At 47.2% G+C, this 20142-nt stretch overlaps 1 protein-coding gene across 2 annotated transcripts in view; it reads right to left on the reverse strand.

Annotated features, from left to right (window-relative positions):
• LOC112221235 (FH2 domain-containing protein 1) overlaps positions 1 to 17624 on the reverse strand; it is a 38853-nt gene extending 21229 nt beyond the window's left edge. The window contains exons 1-4 of one of the 2 annotated variants that reach the window (XM_042303365.1): positions 17226 to 17624; positions 12343 to 13456; positions 10426 to 10487; positions 752 to 854 (exon numbers count right to left, since the gene is read on the reverse strand). In XM_042303365.1, the coding sequence (XP_042159299.1) occupies positions 752 to 854; positions 10426 to 10487; positions 12343 to 12816 (639 nt within the window). In that variant the 5' untranslated portion in view covers positions 12817 to 13456; positions 17226 to 17624. Of the gene's footprint in view, positions 1 to 751; positions 855 to 10425; positions 10488 to 12342; positions 13457 to 17120 lie in introns of both variants that reach the window. The other variant, XM_042303364.1, reaches the window with a different exon arrangement.
• Between the last annotated feature and the right edge of the window lie 2518 nt (positions 17625 to 20142).

Here is a 20142-nt window from a genome sequence, read left to right on the forward strand (position 1 = left end):
AACATCACCCATGGTGAGTCCAGGGATAAAACAATCATCACCCAGGGTGAGTCCAGTGGTAAAACCCCCATCACCCTGGGAAAAACCCCATCACCCTGGTATAAAAAAAAACATCACCCTGGTAAAACATTTAAAAAAACATCACCCAGGGTGAGTCTAGTGGTAAAACCCCCATCACCCAGGGTGAGTCCAGTGGTCAAACCCCCATCACCCAGGGTGAGTCCAGTGGCAAAACCCCCATCACCCAGGGTGAGTCTAGTGGTAAGACCCCATCACCCAGGGTGAGTCCAGTGGTCAAACCCCCATCACCCAGGGTGAGTCTAGTGGTAAAACCCCAATCACCCAGGGTGAGTCCAGTGGTCAAACCCCCATCACCCAGGGTGAGCCTAGTGGTAAAAACCCCATCACCCATGGTCAGTCCAGTGGCAAAACCCCCATCACCCAGGGTGAGTCTAGTGGTAAAACCCCCATCACCCAGGGTGAGTCCAGTGTCAAAACCCCCATCACCCAGGATGATTCTTATGACTGCTATATTCTTATAACCATGTCCATATACAACACGTGCAGTCATTGGCAACATCTTTTACAACATGTATTATCAGTAAGCATTTCTCAATGATGATGTAATGGCAAACTGTTGATCAGGATAAGGAGAACCAGATGATGAGAGGAGTTGGGGGCTACAGGCTAGGCAGCGTTGTTGCAGTAGGAGCTACGGTGTGTCGGAGAGGACACAGAGCAGGGACTTTACCTCGTCTGCGTCAGGCAGCAGTTTGCAGAGCTCGGACAGTTTCTCGGCCCCGTAGCGGGTCCCGACCCCCTGCCGGATATCCTCCACTATCTCCTGGACAGCCCTGTAGAAACATGACAACACACATCAGCTCTATGGATGACTTCTCTCTCTCTCACACACACACACACACACACACACACACACACACACACACACACACACACACACACACACACACACACACACACACACACACACACACACACACACACACACACACACACACACACACACACACACACACGCACACACACACACACACACACACCTGCACTGTCTGCAGGGTTTAGGAAAATGTGGTTTTAGCCACAGATGGATGGAAGTTACTGATATACTGAGGTGATTCAAGATAACACTAATTATTTTCAAAATTAAGAAAAGAGGGGTATCATGTAGGGGTCTGGAATGGAGGAGGGGGTATCATGCAGGGATCTAGGAATGGAGGAGGGGGTATCATGCAGGGATCTGGAATGGAGGAGGGGGTATCATGCAGGGATCTGGAATGGAGGAGGGGGTATCATGCAGGGATCTAGAATGGAGGAGGGGGTATCATGCAGGGATCTGGAATGGAGGAGGGGGTATCATGCAGGGATCTGGAATGGAGGAGGGGGTATCATGCAGGGATCTGGAATGGAGGAGGGGGTATCATGCAGGGATCTGGAATGGAGGAGGGGGTGTCATGTAGGGGTCTGGAATGGAGGAGGGGGTATCATGCAGGGGTCTGGAATGGAGGAGGGGGTATCATGTAGGGATCTGGAATGGAGGAGGGGGTATCATGCAGGGATCTGGAATGGAGGAGGGGGTATCATGCAGGGATCTGGAATGGAGGAGGGGGTATCATGTAGGGATCTGGAATGGAGGAGGGGGTATCATGCAGGGATCTGGAATGGAGGAGGGGGTATCATGCAGGGATCTGGAATGGAGGAGGGGGTATCATGCAGGGATCTGGAATGGAGGAGGGGGTATCATGCAGGGATCTGGAATGGAGGAGGGGGTATCATGTAGGGGATCTGGAATGGAGGAGGGGGTATCATGTAGGGATCTGGAATGGAGGAGGGGTATCATGCAGGGATCTGGAATGGAGGAGGGGGTATCATGCAGGGATCTGGAATGGAGGAGGGGGTATCATGCAGGGATCTGGAATGGAGGAGGGGGTATCATGCAGGGATCTGGAATGGAGGAGGGGGTATCATGTAGGGGTCTGGAATGGAGGAGGGGGTATCATGCAGGGATCTGGAATGGAGGAGGGGGTATCATGCAGGGATCTGGAATGGAGGGGGGTATCATGTAGGGATCTGGAATGGAGGAGGAGGTATCATGTAGGGATCTGGAATGGAGGAGGGGGTATCATGTAGGGATCTGGAATGGAGGAGGGGTATCATGTAGGGATCTGGAATGGAGGAGGGGTATCATGTAGGGATCTGGAATGGAGGAGGGTTTGTATCATGTCTGGGATCTGTCAAGATTAATCTGACTGGGGGAAAGGTATCATGACACAACAGGGATCTGGCAAACACAGGATCATGTAGGGATCTGGAATGGAGGAGGAGGTATCATGCAGGGATCTGGAATGGACACAGGTATCATGTAGGGATCTGGAATGGAGGAGGGGGTATCATGCAGGGATCTGGAATGGAGGAGGGGGTATCATGTAGGGATCTGGAATGGCAGCAAGGGTTTGATTTTCTCTGATCACTCTGCTTGGTAAACACACACACTGTAGGTCAAGATTATCCCCTCTTATCTGACTGTTGGGGGAAAGGGCCTGTGACACAACACTGACATGTGCCCTGAGCAAACACAGGAGCTTACAACAAACACACACACACACATACACAGGTCCTTAGAGGTTGAGATACCACTAGAGAGAAATAGCAGAAACTAGCCAGTTCCTGACATTATGACCTCCAGGAGCCAGGAGTCCATTACCTTAATCTGCCTGACTCCCTTCAAATGACTAATCAGTCCAGGTGGTTCAACCCTCCAGGAGCCAGGAGTCCATTAGAGATACCGCTCTCCTTTCATCTGCCTGACTCCCTCCAAATGACTAATCAGTCCAGGTGACTCAATCCCTCCACTTCTCCCCCTCTTTACCTGACTTTCTCTCTCTCTCTCGCTTATTTTCCCCTCCCCCCACTATTTCCCTGACTTCCCTCTCTCCTACTCTTTCTTTCCCTTCCCTTATTACATCCATACACTGAACAAAAATACAAAAACGCCACATGCAACAATTTCTAAGATTTTACTGAGTTACAGTTCATAAGGAAATCTGTTAATTAATTAGGCCCTAATCTATGGATCACATGACTGGGAATACAGATATGCATATGTTGGTCACAGATACCTTAAAACAAAAAGGTAGGGCCTTGGATCACAAAACCAGTCAGTATCTGGTGTGACCACCATTTGCCTCATGCAGTGCGAAACATCTCCTTCACATAGAGTTGATCAGGCTGTTGATTGTGGCCTGTGGAATGTTGTCCCACTCCTCTTCAATGGCTGTGTGAAGTTGCTGGATATTCATAGGAACTGGAACACGCTGTTGTACACGTCGATCCAGAGCATCCCAAACATGCTCAATGGGTGACATGTCTGGACAATATGTAAGCCATGGGAGACCTGGGACATTTTCAGATTCCAGGAATTGTGTACAGATCCTTGCGACACGGGGCCGTGCATTATCATGCTGAAACATCAGGTGATGGCCACGGATGAATGACAGGACAATGGGTTTCAGGATCTCATCACGGTATCTCTGTGCATTCAAATCTCAAAATCGATAAAATGCAAATGTGTTCGTTGTCCGTAGCTTATTTCTGCCCATACCCTAACCCCACTGCCACCATGGGGTACTCTGTTCACAATGTTGACATCAGCAAACCGCTTGCCCACACAACGCCGTCCACTGTCTGCCATCTGCCCGGTACTGTTGAAACCGGGATTCATCTGTGAAGAGCACACTTCTCCAGAGTGCCAGTGGTCATCGAAGGTGAGCATTTTTCCACTGAAGTTGGTTGTGACGCCGAACTGCAGTCAGGTCAAGACCCTGGTGAGGATGTCAAGCATGCAGATGAGCTTCCCAGAGACGGTTTATGACAGTTTGTGCAGAAATTCTTCGGATGTGCAGAAATTCTTCCACAGTTTCCTCAGCTGACCGGGTGGCTGGTCTCAGATGATCCTACAGCTGAAGAAGCCGGATGTGGAGGTCCTGGGCTGGTGTGGTTACACGTGGTCTGCGGTTGTGAGGCCGGTTGGACATACTACAAAATTCTCTAAAACAATGTTGAAGGCGGCTTATGGTAGAGAAAATAACATTCATGCAGTCAGCATACCAATTGCACGCTCCCTCAAAAACATCTGTGGCATTGTGTTGTGTGACAAAACGGCACATTTTAGAGTAGCCTTTTATTGTCCCCAGCATAAGGTGCACCTGTGTAATGATCATGCTGTTTAATCAGCTTCTTGATATGCCACACCTGTCAAGTTAATGGATTATCTTCACTAATACCATGGCTCTGCCTGTTGGCCCTGTGTTAACTCATACCATGGCTCTGCCTGTTGGCCCTGTGTTCACTCATACCATGGCTCTGCCTGTTGGCCCTGTGTTAACTCATACCATGGCTATGTCTGTTGGCCCTGTGTTAACTCATACCATGGCTCTGCTTGTTGGCCCTGTGTTAACTCATACCCATGGCTCTGCCTGTTTGCCCTGTGTTAACTCATACCATGGCTCTGCCTGTTTGCCCTGTGTTAACTCATACCATGGCTCTGCCTGTTGGCCCTGTGTTAACTCATACCATGGCTATGTCTGTTGGCCCTGTGTTAACTCATACCATGGCTCTGCTTGTTGGCCCTGTGTTAACTCATACCATGGCTCTGCCTGTTTGCCCTGTGTTAACTCATACCATGGCTCTGCCTGTTTGCCCTGTGTTCACTCATACCATGGCTATGTCTGAATCACAGATAATACTAACCTTAATGAACTACACAGGGTTATCCTGATGAATAAGAGTTCAATAAAAAGTGTTTTTGCCTCTGTAGCCTCCGGCCTGTTGTTCTATGCAGAGCTGAATGCTGGATACAATAATAGTCGACACAGTTGAAATATGAATATGAAAAGGCAGAGGGAAGTAGTACAGTCGTGGCCAAAAGTTTGGAGAATGACACAAATATTAATTTTCACAAAGTCTGCTGCCTCAGTTTGTATGATGGCAATTTGCATATACTCCAGAATGTTAAGAAGAGTGATCAGATGAATTGCAATTAATTGCATAGTCCCTCTTTGTTGTGCAAATTAACTGAATCCCCCAAAAACATTTCCACTGCATTTCAGCCCTGCCACAAAGGACCAGCTGACATCATGTCAGTGATTCTCTCGTTAACACAGGTGTGAGTGTTGCTGAGGACCAAGCTGGAGATCACTCTGTCATGCTGATTGAGTTCAAAAAACAGACTGGAAGCTTCAAAAGGAGGGTGGTGCTTGGAATCATTGTTCTTCCTCTGTCAACCATGGTTACCTGCAAGGAAACAAGTGCCATCATCATTGCTTTGCACAAAAAGGGCATCACAGGCAAGGATTTTGCTGCCAGTAAAATTGCACGTAAATCAACCATTTATCGGCTCATCAAGAACTTCAAGGAGAGCAGTTCAGTTGTTGTGAAGAAGGCTTCAGGGCACCCAAGAAAGTCCAGTAAGCACTAGGACGTCTCCTAAAGTTGATTCAGCTGCGGGTTTGGGGCACCACCAGTACAGAGCTTACTCAGGAATGGCAGCAGGCAGGTGTGAGTGCATCTGCACGCACTGTGAGGGGAAGACATTTGGAGGATGGCCTGGTGTCAAGAAGGGCAGCAAAGAAGCCACTTCTCTCCAGGAAAAGCATCAGGGACAGACTGATATTCTGCAAAAGGTACAGGGATTGGACTGCTGAGGACTGGGGTAAAGTCATTTTCTCTGATGAATCCCCTTTCCGATTGTTTGGGGCATTCGGAAAAAAGCTTGTCCAGAGAAGACAAGGTGAGTGCTACCATTAGTCCTGTGTCATGCCAACAGTAAAGCATCCTGAGACCATTCATGTGTGGGGTTGCTTCTCAGCCAAGGGAGTGGGCTCACTCACAATTTTGCCTAAGAACACAGCCATGAATAAAGAATGGTACCAACACATCCTCCAAGAGCAACTTCTCCCAACCATCCAGGAACAGTTTGGTGACGAACAATGCCTTTTCCAGCATGATGGAGCACCTTGCCATAAAGCAAACGTGATAAATAAGTGGCTCGGGGAACAAAACATCGATATTTTGGGTCCATGGCCAGGAAACTCCCCAGACCTTAATCCCATTGAGAACTTGTGGCCAATCCTCAAAAGGTGGGTAGACAAACAAAAAAAACAAAAAAATTCTGACAAACTCCAAGCATTGATTATGCAAGAATGGGCTGCCATCAGTCAGGATGTGGCCCAGAAGTTAATTGACAGCATGCCAGGGCGGATTGTAGAGGTCTTGAAAAAGAAGGGTCAACACTGCAAATATTGACTCTTTGCATCAACTTCATGTAATTGTCAATAAAAGCCTTTGACACTTATGAAATGCTTGTAATTATACTTCAGTATTCCATAGTAACATCTGACAACAATATCTAAAGACACTGAAGCAGCAAACTTTGTGGAAATTAATATTTGTTTCGTTCTCAAAACGTTTGGCCACGACTGTACACGTACTAATACCATAGTGCCTCACGAAGGGACCAATCTGTTCAAACTATTCCCACCCACACCCCAAATCTAACAGTACCTTGTTACAACACTCACACAAGACAAACAAGCTCTATGTAAGAAGACAAATGCTTCTGTTCATAGGAGAGGCTCTCCTGTCGTCATAAAGGCTTTCAACTACATGTTCTGGCATATGTTGTTTAGGGAGAGAAAAGCACTCTTCAATTAGGATTGGCACAATTGATTCTCTGAACTCTGTGTACTGTACACGCATGACAACATACCTGCTCTGCAAGGGGCCATCGCCTCGTAGCTACCGTCATACCCACTAGTGTTGTCACAATACTAGAATCATTAGTTCAATACCAGATTTAGTAACACGATAGTCGATATCAAAAAGATTACACGGCAAAAATAAATAAATAATACATATTATTATACATATAAGTCACAGAATGGCACTTGATCCAGACAGATCTTTTGAGTTTAATATTTTTATAATTGTTTTGATGTATGCATTAATGAATCAATTATACAGGCAATGTGAATGTTTTTTTCCTCCCAATCTAACCACATAACAACATAATGGTAATCATGTATTTGAATGGTAAATCTCTATTGATAAACTGTGGTGAATCAAGATGTAACCTAGGCCTATTCACAATACATATTATTCAATAAGTGTGCGCACATGCATCGAGTTATTCAGCTTGTTTTGGCTGATTGGTGGCTACAGATGTAAAACTGTTTACAGTACCTTCCATTTAGGACTTATTTTATTGATCAACATCATTTGCATAGAAGAAGCAATCTCTTCTCTTTAAGACCCATGACGTCATTCACACACAAAGTCCATTTGATGCTCCATCAAAGTGGATCTGATCTGGGAGAGGTGGGGGAAACGAAGTGAATGAATAAACATTTTGGTGACAATATTTCCAGTTATGGTTTTATCACAAACAAGGTACTGGGGTAGTGAAATGATGTTGTCTTCAGCTGTAAGCTAGCAAGAACAGTTAGCATACCAAGCTAGAAGCTATAGATATCTTCTGTAGTGTTCTAGCATGTACAAGACCTTGTTTCGTGAACAGTAATTAGCAGTTTTAACATTTCTACATGCCGTGTAGTTTTAATAAAGTGTGTTAACTTCTGTACAGCATGAGAGGGGAGATAACATGATACAGACCAGACTCCCAGTGGTTCAGGACAGTATGAGAGGGGAGCTAACATGATACAGACCAGACTCCCAGTGGTTCCTCAGGACAGTATGAGAGGGGAGCTAACATGATACAGACCAGACTCCCAGTGGTTCCTCAGGACAGTATGAGAGGGGAGATAACATGATACAGACCAGACTCCCAGTGGTTCAGGACAGTATGAGAGGGGAGATAACATGATACAGACCAGACTCCCAGTGGTTCAGGACAGAATGAGAGGGGAGATAACATGATACAGACCAGACTCCCAGTGGTTCAGGACAGCATGAGAGGGGAGATAACATGATACAGACCAGACTCCCAGTGGTTTCTCAGGACAGAATGAGAGGGGAGATAACATGATACAGACCAGACTCCCAGTGGTTCAGGACAGAATCAGAGGGGAGATAACATGATACAGACCAGACTCCCAGTGGTTCAGGACAGAATGAGAGGGGAGATAACATGATACACACCAGACTCCCAGTGGTTCAGGACAGCATGAGAGGGGAGATAACATGATACAGACCAGACTCCCAGTGGTTCCTCAGGACAGTATGAGAGGGGAGATAACATGATACAGACCAGACTCCCAGTGGTTTCTCAGGACAGAATGAGAGGGGATATAACATGATACAGACCAGACTCCCAGTGGTTCAGGACAGCATGAGAGGGGAGATAACATGATACAGACCAGACTCCCAGTGGTTCCTCAGGACAGTATGAGAGGAGCTAACATGATACAGACCAGACTCCCAGTGGTTTCTCAGGACAGAATGAGAGGGGAGATAACATGATACAGACCAGACTCCCAGTGGTTCAGGACAGTATCAGAGGGGAAATAACATGATACAGACCAGACTCCCAGTGGTTCAGGACAGAATGAGAGGGGAGATAACATGATACAGACCAGACTCCCAGTGGTTCAGGACAGCATGAGAGGGGAGATAACATGATACAGACCAGACTCCCAGTGGTTCCTCAGGACAGTATGAGAGGGGAGCTAACATGATACAGACCAGACTCCCAGTGGTTTCTCAGGACAGAATGAGAGGGGATATAACATGATCCAGACCAGACTCCCAGTGGTTCAGGACAGCATGAGAGGGGAGATAACATGATACAGACCAGACTCCCAGTGGTTTCAGGACAGTATGAGAGGGGAGCTAACATGATACAGACCAGACTCCCAGTGGTTTCTCAGGACAGAATGAGAGGCGAGATAACATGATACAGACCAGACTCCCAGTGGTTCAGGACAGTATCAGAGGGGAGATAACATGATACAGACCAGACTCCCAGTGGTTCAGGACAGAATGAGAGGGGAGATAACATGATACAGACCAGACTCCCAGTGGTTCCAGGACAGTATGAGAGGGGAGATAACATGATACAGACCAGACTCCCAGTGGTTCAGGACAGTATGAGAGGGGAGATAACATGATACAGCCCAGACTCCCAGTGGTTCAGGACAGAATGAGAGGGGAGATAACATGATACAGACCAGACTCCCAGTGGGTCAGGACAGCATGAGAGGGGAGATAACATGATACAGACCAGACTCCCAGTGGTTCAGGACAGCATGAGAGGGGAGATAACATGATACAGACCAGACTCCCAGTGGTTCAGGACAGCATGAGAGGGGAGATAACATGATACAGACCAGACTCCCAGTGGTTTCTCAGGACAGAATGAGAGGGGAGATAACATGATACAGACCAGACTCCCAGTGGTTTTCAGGACAGAATGAGAGGGAGATAACATGATACAGACCAGACTCCCAGTGGTTCAGGACAGAATGAGAGGGGAGATAACATGATACAGACCAGACTCCCAGTGGTTCAGGACAGCATGAGAGGGGAGATAACATGATACAGACCAGACTCCCAGTGGTTCCTCAGGACAGTATGAGAGGGGAGCTAACATGATACAGACCAGACTCCCAGTGGTTTCTCAGGACAGAATGAGAGGGGAGATAACATGATACAGACCAGACTCCCAGTGGTTTCTCAGGACAGAATGAGAGGGGAGATAACATGATACAGACCAGACTCCCAATGGTTCCTCAGGACAGTATGAGAGGGGAGATAACATGATACAGACCAGACTCCCAATGATTCCTCAGGACAGTATGAGAAGGGAGCTCAAGGTATAGAAAAGCACAACTAGTTGTTTTAAAAGTAATTTCCAGAATCATAAACTACAGAGTAGAGGATGAGGACTATCAGTGTGTCCCACATAGCCCCCTATGCCTGACTGCCTCTACTGGAGGGCAGCTCTCCTTGAGGGTCTGAGCAGGTGTCAACTTTGACCCCCTGGGTCACCATCTGACCCCCCACCCACCCTGTGCTCCCCTACAGTCCTGCTGCTAAGGCAGGATGCCATCTCCTAGGCACCTGTCACCTTCTTGACACCCATTGTCCCCTCATACTTCGACAACCCCCCCCACCCCGCGTCTTCACACTAACACACTTACGTGCAATCACATTTGCACACAGACACACTTCCCACTCCTTGACAAATGCTCATCCTCTCTAGTGTGAAGGGTTGTTCCCCTGGGTGCTATCCTATCCCCTCCTTACAGACTCTAATAGCTTTTCTGATTCATGGTGTTGACCTCTGATACCAGAGCACCACGTACTCTCTAGGACCTTCTATTTATTACAACAACAACAACAACAACAAAATAAATGAAAGATTGTGCTGAGGAAATGGTAGTAGATCCTTACGTCTTAAACTGTCGTAGAAATATTCCAACATTCATACTGCGTTTGGAGTCCAGTAGTGAGACCTGCAAACACAGATGCAGAGAACATGTCAGATACTATCAAGGTGGAATGATAGTTGGTAGTCTACCGGTATATCAGTGGAGGCTGCTGAGGGGAGGACGGCTCATAATAATGGCTGGTAGTCTACCGGTATATCAGTGGAGGCTGCTGAGGGGAGGACGGCTCATAATAATGGCTGGTAGTCTACCGGTATATCAGTGGAGGCTGCTGAGGGGAGGACGGCTCATAATAATGGCTGGTAGTCTACCGGTACATCAGTGGAGGCTGCTGAGGGGAGGACGGCTCATAATAATGGCTGGTAGTCTACCGGTACATCAGTGGAGGCTGCTGAGGGGAGGACGGCTCATAATAATGGCTGGTAGTCTACCGGTATATCAGTGGAGGCTGCTGAGGGGAGGACGGCTCATAATAATGGCTGGTAGTCTACCGGTATATCAGTGGAGGCTGCTGAGGGGAGGACGGCTCATAATAATGGCTGGTAGTCTACCGGTATATCAGTGGAGGCTGCTGAGGGGAGGACGGCTCATAATAATGGCTGGTAGTCTACCGGTATATCAGTGGAGGCTGCTGAGGGGAGGACGGCTCATAATAATGGCTGGTAGTCTACCGGTATATCAGTGGAGGCTGCTGAGGGGAGGACGGCTCATAATAATGGCTGGTAGTCTACCGGTATATCAGTGGAGGCTGCTGAGGGGAGGACGGCTCATAATAATGGCTGGTACGGCGCGGATGGAAACCAAGTGTTTGATATCGTTCCACTTATTCCACTCCAGCCGAAGCTACGAGCCCGTCCTCCCCAATTAAGGTGCCACCAACCTCCTGTGTGGTATTTGCAGTATCTTTCTACAGTATCTCTTTCAACTTTACAGACAACACATTCCATCAAATCAAATGTATTTATATGGCCCTTCGTACATCAGCTGATATCTCAAAGTGCTGTACAGAAACCCAGCCTAAAACCCCAAACAGCAAGCAATGCAGGTGTAGAAGCACGGTGGCTAGGAAAAACTCCCTAGAAAGGCCAAAACCTAGGAAGAAACCTAGAGAGGAACCAGGCTATGTGGGGTGGCCAGTCCTCTTCTGGCTGTGCCGGGTGGAGATTATAACAGAACATGGTCAAGATGTTCAAATGTTCATAAATGACCAGCATGGTCGAATAATAATAAGGCAGAACAGTTGATTCCATCAATATAGGCTACCTGGCAGTTTAAACTACACCTAGCCTCTGTGCCAGTCAGTGGCTGCCTCTAGCCAGCATGCTGTTGTCTTGGCACAGCAACAACATACCACTGCTGAATGGAGACAGACTGGCAGTAACTCATACTGCACTCCGATCCCATACCTTGTCTCTGGTGCTGTCTCTCCCATCCCTCTCCCCCACCCATCCCCAGCCCTCTCCCCACCCATCCCCAGCCCCTCTCACCCTCTCCCCCACCCATCCCCACCCATCTGCAGCCCTCTCATCCTCTCCCCCACCCATCCCCACCCGTCCCCAGCCCCTCTCACCCTCTCCCCCACCCATCCCCTCTCACCCTCTCCCCCACCCATCCCCACCCATCTCCAGCCCTCTCCTCCTCTCCCACCCATCTCCAACCCTCTCCTCTCCCACCCATCTCCAACCCTCTCCTCTCCTCTCCCAGCTATCTCCAACCCTCTCCTCTCCCAGCTATCTCCAACCCTCTCCTCTCCCAGCTATCTCCAACCCTCTCCTCTCCCAGCTATCTCCAACCCTCTCCTCTCCCAGCTATCTCCAACCCTCTCCTCTCCCAGCTATCTCCAACCCTCTCCTCTCCCAGCTATCTCCAACCCTCTCCTCTCCCAGCTATCTCCAACCCTCTCCTCTCCCAGCTATCTCACCTTATCTGTGGTGTTGTCCTGGGGTGAACTGCATCGCATCAGCACAGACCTGCGTCTCAAACTCCTGGCTCTGTCCTGAGGTTTACTGTCCTTCTGTCCAAACAGCTCATCCAGAGAGTGGAGGTCTATAGGGAACTCTTCCTCCTCCGTAGCCGCTCCACTCCAGACACTCTTCCTCCCCTCCACCTTCTCCTTAGGGATCTGCTCCCAGTTCAGTTTCCTCAGCCGGCTGCGATGGGCCGAGTCCATACGGGTCAGAGGAGAGGAGCAGGAGGTGGAGGGAGGTGGGGGTGGAGGAGGGGGCGGGGGAGGGGGCGGAGGAGGGGTTTGGGTTAGGGGAGCAGAGGTAAGGCCATGAAGGGTGTCCATAGCTGTCACTTCCAAGACGAGGGGTGCAACACCGTGAGGGCTGGCGGGTGGCGTTCCATGAAAGGCACGGGACTCCTTGATGGACACGGTTAGGTTGATAAGCATAGAGGCTAGTTGGGAGTTAGGATAGGGCTCAACTAGGGTTTAGGACTGGTTGAGGAGCATGAGGCTAGTTGGGAGTTAGGATAGGGCTCAACTAGGGTTTAGGACTGGTTGAAGAGCATAGAGGCTAGTTGGGAGTTAGGATAGGGCTCAACTAGGGTTTAGGACTGGTTGAGGAGCATAGAGGCTAGTTGGGAGTTAGGATAGGGCTCAACTAGGGTTTAGGACTGGTTGAAGAGCATGGAGGCTAGTTGGGAGTTAGGATAGGGCTCAACTAGGGTTTAGGACTGGTTGAAGATCATGGAGGCTAGTTGGAGGTTAGGATAGGGCTCAACTAGGGTTTAGGACTGGTTGAGGAGCATAGAGGCTAGGTGGGAGTTAGGATAGGGCTCAACTAGGGTTTAGGACTGGTTGAAGAGCATGGAGGCTAGTTGGGAGTTAGGATAGGGCTCAACTAGGGTTTAGGACTGGGACTGGTTGTGGACTAGCATTGCAGATAGCCAGTGTTCAACATAGATAGATGGATATTGAGGTGTAAGGTATGGCGGCTAGTTAGGCTGTAGCTTTAATGTCTCTACTCAACCAAGGTGTGTCCTCTTCTCTATTTTCTTCTCACAGTGGTGCAAGTCTCAGTCTCTCCAATCTAGGAAAACAACAACACAGGGAAATCAAACTCTCAGTTCAGACATTGACATATATACCTAAGAATACCTCTCACGCCACATCTTGATTATGCTAATAGCAGTATAGGCCACGCTGGTATCAGACAATGTAATGAAGCATTTCACCCAGTCTCCACGATCACATGGCTTATTTAAAAGACAGACAGACACACATTATAAATAGAGGCCCTGTCTAGGACTCGACACTTTCCAGGTCGGTTACACTCTCCAGGTCGGTTACACTCTCCAGTTCGGTTACGCTCTCCAGGTAGGTTACAATTAGGTTACACTCTCCAGGTCGGTTACACTCTCTAGGTCGGTTCCACTCTCAGGTTAGGTTACACTTTCCAGGTCGGTTACACTCTCCAGGTCGGTTACACTCTCCAGTTCGGTTACACTCTCCAGGAAGGTTACAATTAGGTTACGCTCTCCAGGTCGGTTACACTCTCTAGGTCGATTACACTCTCTAGGTCGATTACACTCTCAGGTTAGGTTACACTCTCAGGTTAGGTTACAATTAGGTTACACTCTCCAGGTCGGTTACACTCTCCAGGTTGGTCACACTCTCCAGTAGGTTACCAATTACTTTGCAGACAGAGTTCAGTGTGTCAAATCGGAGGGCATGCTGTCCGGTCCTCTGGCAGTCTCTATGGGGGTGCCACAGGGTTCAATTCTCGGGCCGACTCTTTTCTCTGTATATATCAATGATGTTGCTCTTGCTGCGGGCAATTCCCTGATCCACCTCTACGCAGACGACACCATTCTATATACTTTCGGCCCGTCATTGGACACTGTGCTATCTAACCTCCAAACAAGCTTCAATGCCATACAACACTCCTTCCGTGGCCTCCAACTGCTCTTAAACGCTAGTAAAACCAAATGCATGCTTTTCAACCGATCGCTGCCTGCACCCGCATGCCCGACTAGCATCACCACCCTGGATGGTTCCGACCTTGAATATGTGGACATCTATAAGTACCTAGGTGTCTAGCTAGACTGCAAACTCTCCTTCCAGACTCATATCAAACATCTCCAATCGAAAATCCAATCAAGAGTCGGCTTTCTATTCCGCAACAAAGCCTCCTTCACTCACGCCGCCAAGCTTACCCTAGTAAAACTGACTATCCTACCGATCCTCGACTTCGGCGATGTCATCTACAAAATGGCTTCCAACACTCTACTCAGCAAACTGGATCCAGTCTATCACAGTGCCATCCGTTTTGTCACTAAAGCACCTTATACCACCCACCACTGCGACTTGTATGCTCTAGTCGGCTGGCCCTCGTTACATATTTGTCGCCAGACCCACTGGCTCCAGGTCATCTACAAGTCCATGCTAGGTAAAGCTCCGCCTTATCTCAGTTCACTGGTCACGATGGCAACACCCATCCGTAGCACGCGCTCCAGCAGGTGTATCTCACTGATCATCCCTAAAGCCAACACCTCATTTGGCCGCCTTTCGTTCCAGTACTCTGCTGCCTGTGACTGGAACGAATTGCAAAAATCGCTGAAGTTGGAGACTTTCATCTCCCTCACCAACTTCAAACATCAGCTATCTGAGCAGCTAACCGATCGCTGCAGCTGTACATAGTCTATTGGTAAATAGCCCACCCATTTTCACCTACCTCATCCCCATACTGTTTTTATTTATTTACTTTTCTGCTCTTTTGCACACCAATATCTCTACCTGTACATGACCATCTGATCATTTATCACTCCAGTGTTAATCTGCAAAATTGTAATTATTCGCCTACCTCCTCATGCCTTTTGCACACATTGTATATAGACTCCCCCCTTTGTTTTCTACTGTGTTATTGACTTGTTAATTGTTTACTCCATGTGTAACTCTGTGTTGTCTGTTCACACTGCTATGCTTTATCTTGGCCAGGTCGCAGTTGCAAATGAGAACTTGTTCTCAACTAGCCTACCTGGTTAAATAAAGGTGAAATAAAAAATAAAAATAAAACACTCTCCAGGCAGGTTACACTCTCCAGTTTGGTAACAGTTAGGTTACACTCTCCAGTTCGGTTACGCTCTCCAGTTCGGTTACGCTCTCCAGTTCGGTTACTCTCCAGTTCGGTTACGCTCTCCAGTTCGGTTACGCTCTCCAGTTCGGTTACGCTCTCCAGGTCAATTACGCTCTCCAGGTCAATTACGCTCTCCAGGTCAATTACGCTCTCCAGTTTGGTTACGCTCTCCAGTTTGGTTACGCTCTCCAGGTCAATTACGCTCTCCAGGTCAATTACGCTCTCCAGGTCAATTACGCTCTCCAGTTTGGTTACGCTCTCCAGTTTGGTTACGCTCTCCAGGTCAATTACGCTCTCCAGGTCAATTACGCTCTCCAGGTCAATTACGCTCTCCAGTTTGGTTACGCTCTCCAGTTTGGTTACGCTCTCCAGGTCAATTACGCTCTCCAGTTCGGTTACGCTCTCCAGGTCAATTACGCTCTCCAGGTCAATTACACTCTCCAGGTCAATTACACTCTCCAGGTCAATTACACTCTCCAGGTCAATTACACCCTCCAGGTCAATTACGCTCTCCAGGTCAATTACGCTCTCCAGGTCAATTACGCTCTCCAGGTCAATTACGCTCTCCAGGTCAATTACGCTCTCCAGGTCAATTACGCTCTCCAGGTCAATTACGCTCTCCAGTTTGGTTACGCTCTCCAGTTTGGTTACGCTCTCCAGTTTGGTTACGCTCTCCAGGTCAATTACACTCTCCAGGTCAATTACACTCTCCAGGTCAATTACACTCTCCAGGTCAATTACACCCTCCAGGTCAATTACACTCTCCAGTTTGGTTACACTCTCCAGTTTGGTTACACTCTCCAGTTTGGTTACACTCTCCAGTTTGGTTACACTCTCCAGTTTGGTTACACTCTCCAGTTCGGTTACACTCTCATAGGAAGTTCAAGGTGTTGGGGAAAGTACTGGGGAGAGAGGGGGGTTCACCCTTATGCCTGCCTCAAGTCCACACCTCCACAATGCCCTGCCTGTTGCATTTCCTTCTAATTATTGGAAAGTTAGACATCCGAAGGAGAGAGGTGTATTGAAACAGATTATCATCTCTCTCAGACACACACATTATAGAGTTAACGAAAATGTCCCTACATTTCTCGGGTATAATATTACTAGATTATGATTAGATAAGACACATCCAGTCACGAATATTAAACTCCAAAATGTAGCAATAAGCGTCACACACCCACTGGAAAGTTTAACCTGCAATTACACAAATGAGTCATACATGTTTCAAGTGCATGTTCTTTTTCATCTGATTGAAAATATAAAAATTAACCAATCATAAATGTCAACATGTGGGCCTCGTCATTTGGTATTCTTTGCATGGATGACAACACTGGGGCATTGAGGCGCTTGATCAATGCCAAGTTAGTTGTTCCACTTCGCACCGCGGCCTGATGGTTTAAATCAAGGAGGAAAGAAGAGTAGCAAGCCTTAGGTTACAGGACTGGTTTTCTGTGGACACGCCCAAAACAAACACATCCAATTGTCAAATTTAGCCTAAACCGTGTCAGTTCCCAAAATAGACTTTCATTTAAAACACTCAGCCACCTGGATGTTTTAAATTAAAGCTCTGCACATGTTTTTTCTCAATGAAATGTAGGCTAAATGACTTTATAATTACCCTAGAATGCCTTGCAATTCGCCGGTTAATCGTAATCCTCTCATGGTTATTTCCAATTTTTTTCCTGCAACAAAATCCCTAAAAACAAAAGCATATGCTACTTACAGTGCGTTATGATGCGATATCCAACTTTACAAAGTTATTGCCAAAACGTATTTTTACAAATCCTTATTTATTGTTGTAAACTTCAATGAAAAACGTATTGTTTTATTTCGTTCTCTGTTGCTTGCCTCCTCACTCAAGCCAATGCATTGTGCTGCTCCGCAGTTTCAAGTGTTCTCCTCTGCTCCGCTCAACTTGCAGGAAAACTTTCCCAGCGCTGAAGGAACGCGCATGCCCGCCGCGGCGTCCTTGATTTGCCCAGGGACAAGTTTATCTGCACGCAACGTTTTGGAACATTCAGATATAAATATGTTAAGTAGAACAAACATGCCACTCTGACATGTAGAATAAGGAATCACGTCGCCTCTATTCATGCATTTCTATCTGCAAGTTTTGACGACGTTTGGCCACTGGACGTGGTTCCTGATCTTTTTGCGTTGTTTCCGCCCAACTTTGCCATGTGATGGACAAACAGGTACTTCATTAACCATTCCATTGGAGGCGACTGCATACCTGGGCACATTTATAATACCCTGGGCACATTTATAATACCCTGGGCACATATATAATACCCTGGGAACATTTATAATACCCTGGGCACATTTATAACGGGTTTACACACTCATTCACACATAATTGTGAGTAAAAAAGTGTACCCATGAAAATGATATAGAAAGTGCCATTAGAATAGACTGTATAGATATTGTTGCGGCCAAATATATTGGCACCCTTGCAATTTTCTTAAATAATTCCCTATTTCTTCTCAAATAAGTTGAAATTGAAAATATGTTTGGTCTCCACACCTTGTTAATGTATTTTCAACATTGCAGAACTAATTTTATTTTTGTATACTAAAGTTTCCTATTTAATTTGAAATTAAAGAGAAATGGCAAGGACAAAATTATTGGCACCCAGTAGCTAGTGCACAGCCTTTGGCCAAGAAAACGGCAACACATTTGACTTGTAGCCATCAATGAGCTTGCTGCACATATCTACTGGCAATGTGGCCCACTCTTCAGCAGCAAACTGCTGTAAGTCTTCAATGGAGGGCACAATTGAAGACTTACAGCAGTTTGCTGCTGAAGAGTGGGCCAAATTGCCAGTAGATATGTGCAGCAAGCTCATTGATGGCTACAAGTCAAATGTGTTGCCGTAGGTCATACATGTGATTCAGATCTGGACTCTTCGCTGGCCACCCCAGAACAGTCCCTTTTCTTGTTGTACCATTCCAGGCTGCTTTTGATGTGTGTTTGGGGTTGTTGTCCTGCTGGAGACACTGTTTTTGGACTGTTTCTCTTGAAGGGTTCAGAGACGCTGGACTGTTCTGGAGTGGCCGGCGAAGAGTCCAGATCTGAATCACATTCAAAACCAATGGTGAGATCTGAAAACAGCAATTGGTGGGGCCCCCCTCAAATATTGAAACATTTGATTAGTTTGCTGCTGACAAGTGTGTACAATTGCCAGCAGAAAGGTGCAGCAAGCTCATTAATGACTGCAACAAGAATTTATAGTTATTTTGGTGATAAGTCCTTGTCCTAAGTCCTAATGAGAGAGAAAGAGAGAGAGAGAGAGAGAGAGAGAGTAATGAGAGAGGGAGAGAGAGTAATGACAGAGAGAGTAATGAGAGAGGGGGAGAGAGGGAGTAATGAGAGAGGGAGAGAGAGGGAGTAATGAGAGAGAGAGAAAGAGAGAGAGTAATGAGAGAGGGAGAGAGAGTAATGAGAGAAAAAGAGAGTAATGAGAGAGGGGAGAGAGAGAGTAATGAGAGAGAGAGTAATGAGAGAGGGAGTAATGAGAGAGAGAGAGAGAGAGAGAGAGTAATGAGAGAGGGAGAGAGAGAGTAATGAGAGAGGGAGAGATAGAGTAATGAGAGAGGGAAAGAGAGAGAGAGAGAGAGAGAGTAATGAGAGAGGGAGAGAGAAAGAGAGAAAGAGAGAGAGTAATGAGAGAGGGAGAGAGAGTAATGACAGAGAGAGTAATGAGAGAGGGGGAGAGAGGGAGTAATGTGAGAGAGAGAGAAAGAGAGAGAGTAATGAGAGAGGGAGAGAGAGAGTAATGAGAGAGAGAGAGAGAGAGAGAGAGTAATGAGAGAGGGAGAGAGAGTAATGAGAGAGAGATAGAGGGAGGGAGTAATGAGAGAGAGAGAGAGAGAGAGAGAGAGAAAGAGAAAGAGAGAGAGTAATGAGAGAGGGAGAGTAATGAGAGAGGGGGAGAGAGAGTAATGAGAGAGAGAGAAAGAGAAAGAGAGAGAGAGTAATGAGAGAGGGAGAGTAATGAGAGAGGGAGAGAGAGAGAGTAATGAGAGAGGGAGAGAGAGTAATGAGAGAGTAATGAGAGAGAGTAATGAGAGAGAGAGAGAGAGAGTAATGAGAGAGGGAGAGAGAGAGAGTAATGAGAGAGGGAGAGAGAGAGTAATGAGAGAGGGAGAGAGAGTAATGAGAGAGAGTAATGAGAGAGGGAGAGAAATTAAAGTGAGTGTGTGAAGGGATAAAGCCTGAAAACCAAGAAGCTAGAAATCCAGACAGGCTGTTGACACATGGGGTGTAAAGCCACAACACAGCCTTTCATTGGACGTGCTCGGGCGTCCGGGGTGCTCCTGGAACCATGTCACCTGTGGTTGCCTCTTTTACACGGCACGGTGACAGACACAACTCAACGCGTCAGAGGCTGTTGTAGTTAATTAGGAGAGTATGAGCTCTCAGCGCCAGCCATTGTTCTCTCTGACTCTGTCCATCCACCTGGGTGTGTTGTGGTTATGGCCAGACTGTGCCAGAGTAAACTAACTCTCAGGAAACGTATCTTTCTGTCCAGCCAGTTCAGTCCGTCACTCCTCAGACTCTGAGTACAGGTTTCAAAATACAAAGAAAGAAAGCTGTTGTATAGGCCTTGTACACACACACACACACACACACACACACAC

Source organism: Oncorhynchus tshawytscha, linkage group LG21 (assembly GCF_018296145.1).
Source record: "Oncorhynchus tshawytscha isolate Ot180627B linkage group LG21, Otsh_v2.0, whole genome shotgun sequence".
NCBI lineage: Eukaryota > Metazoa > Chordata > Actinopteri > Salmoniformes > Salmonidae > Oncorhynchus > Oncorhynchus tshawytscha.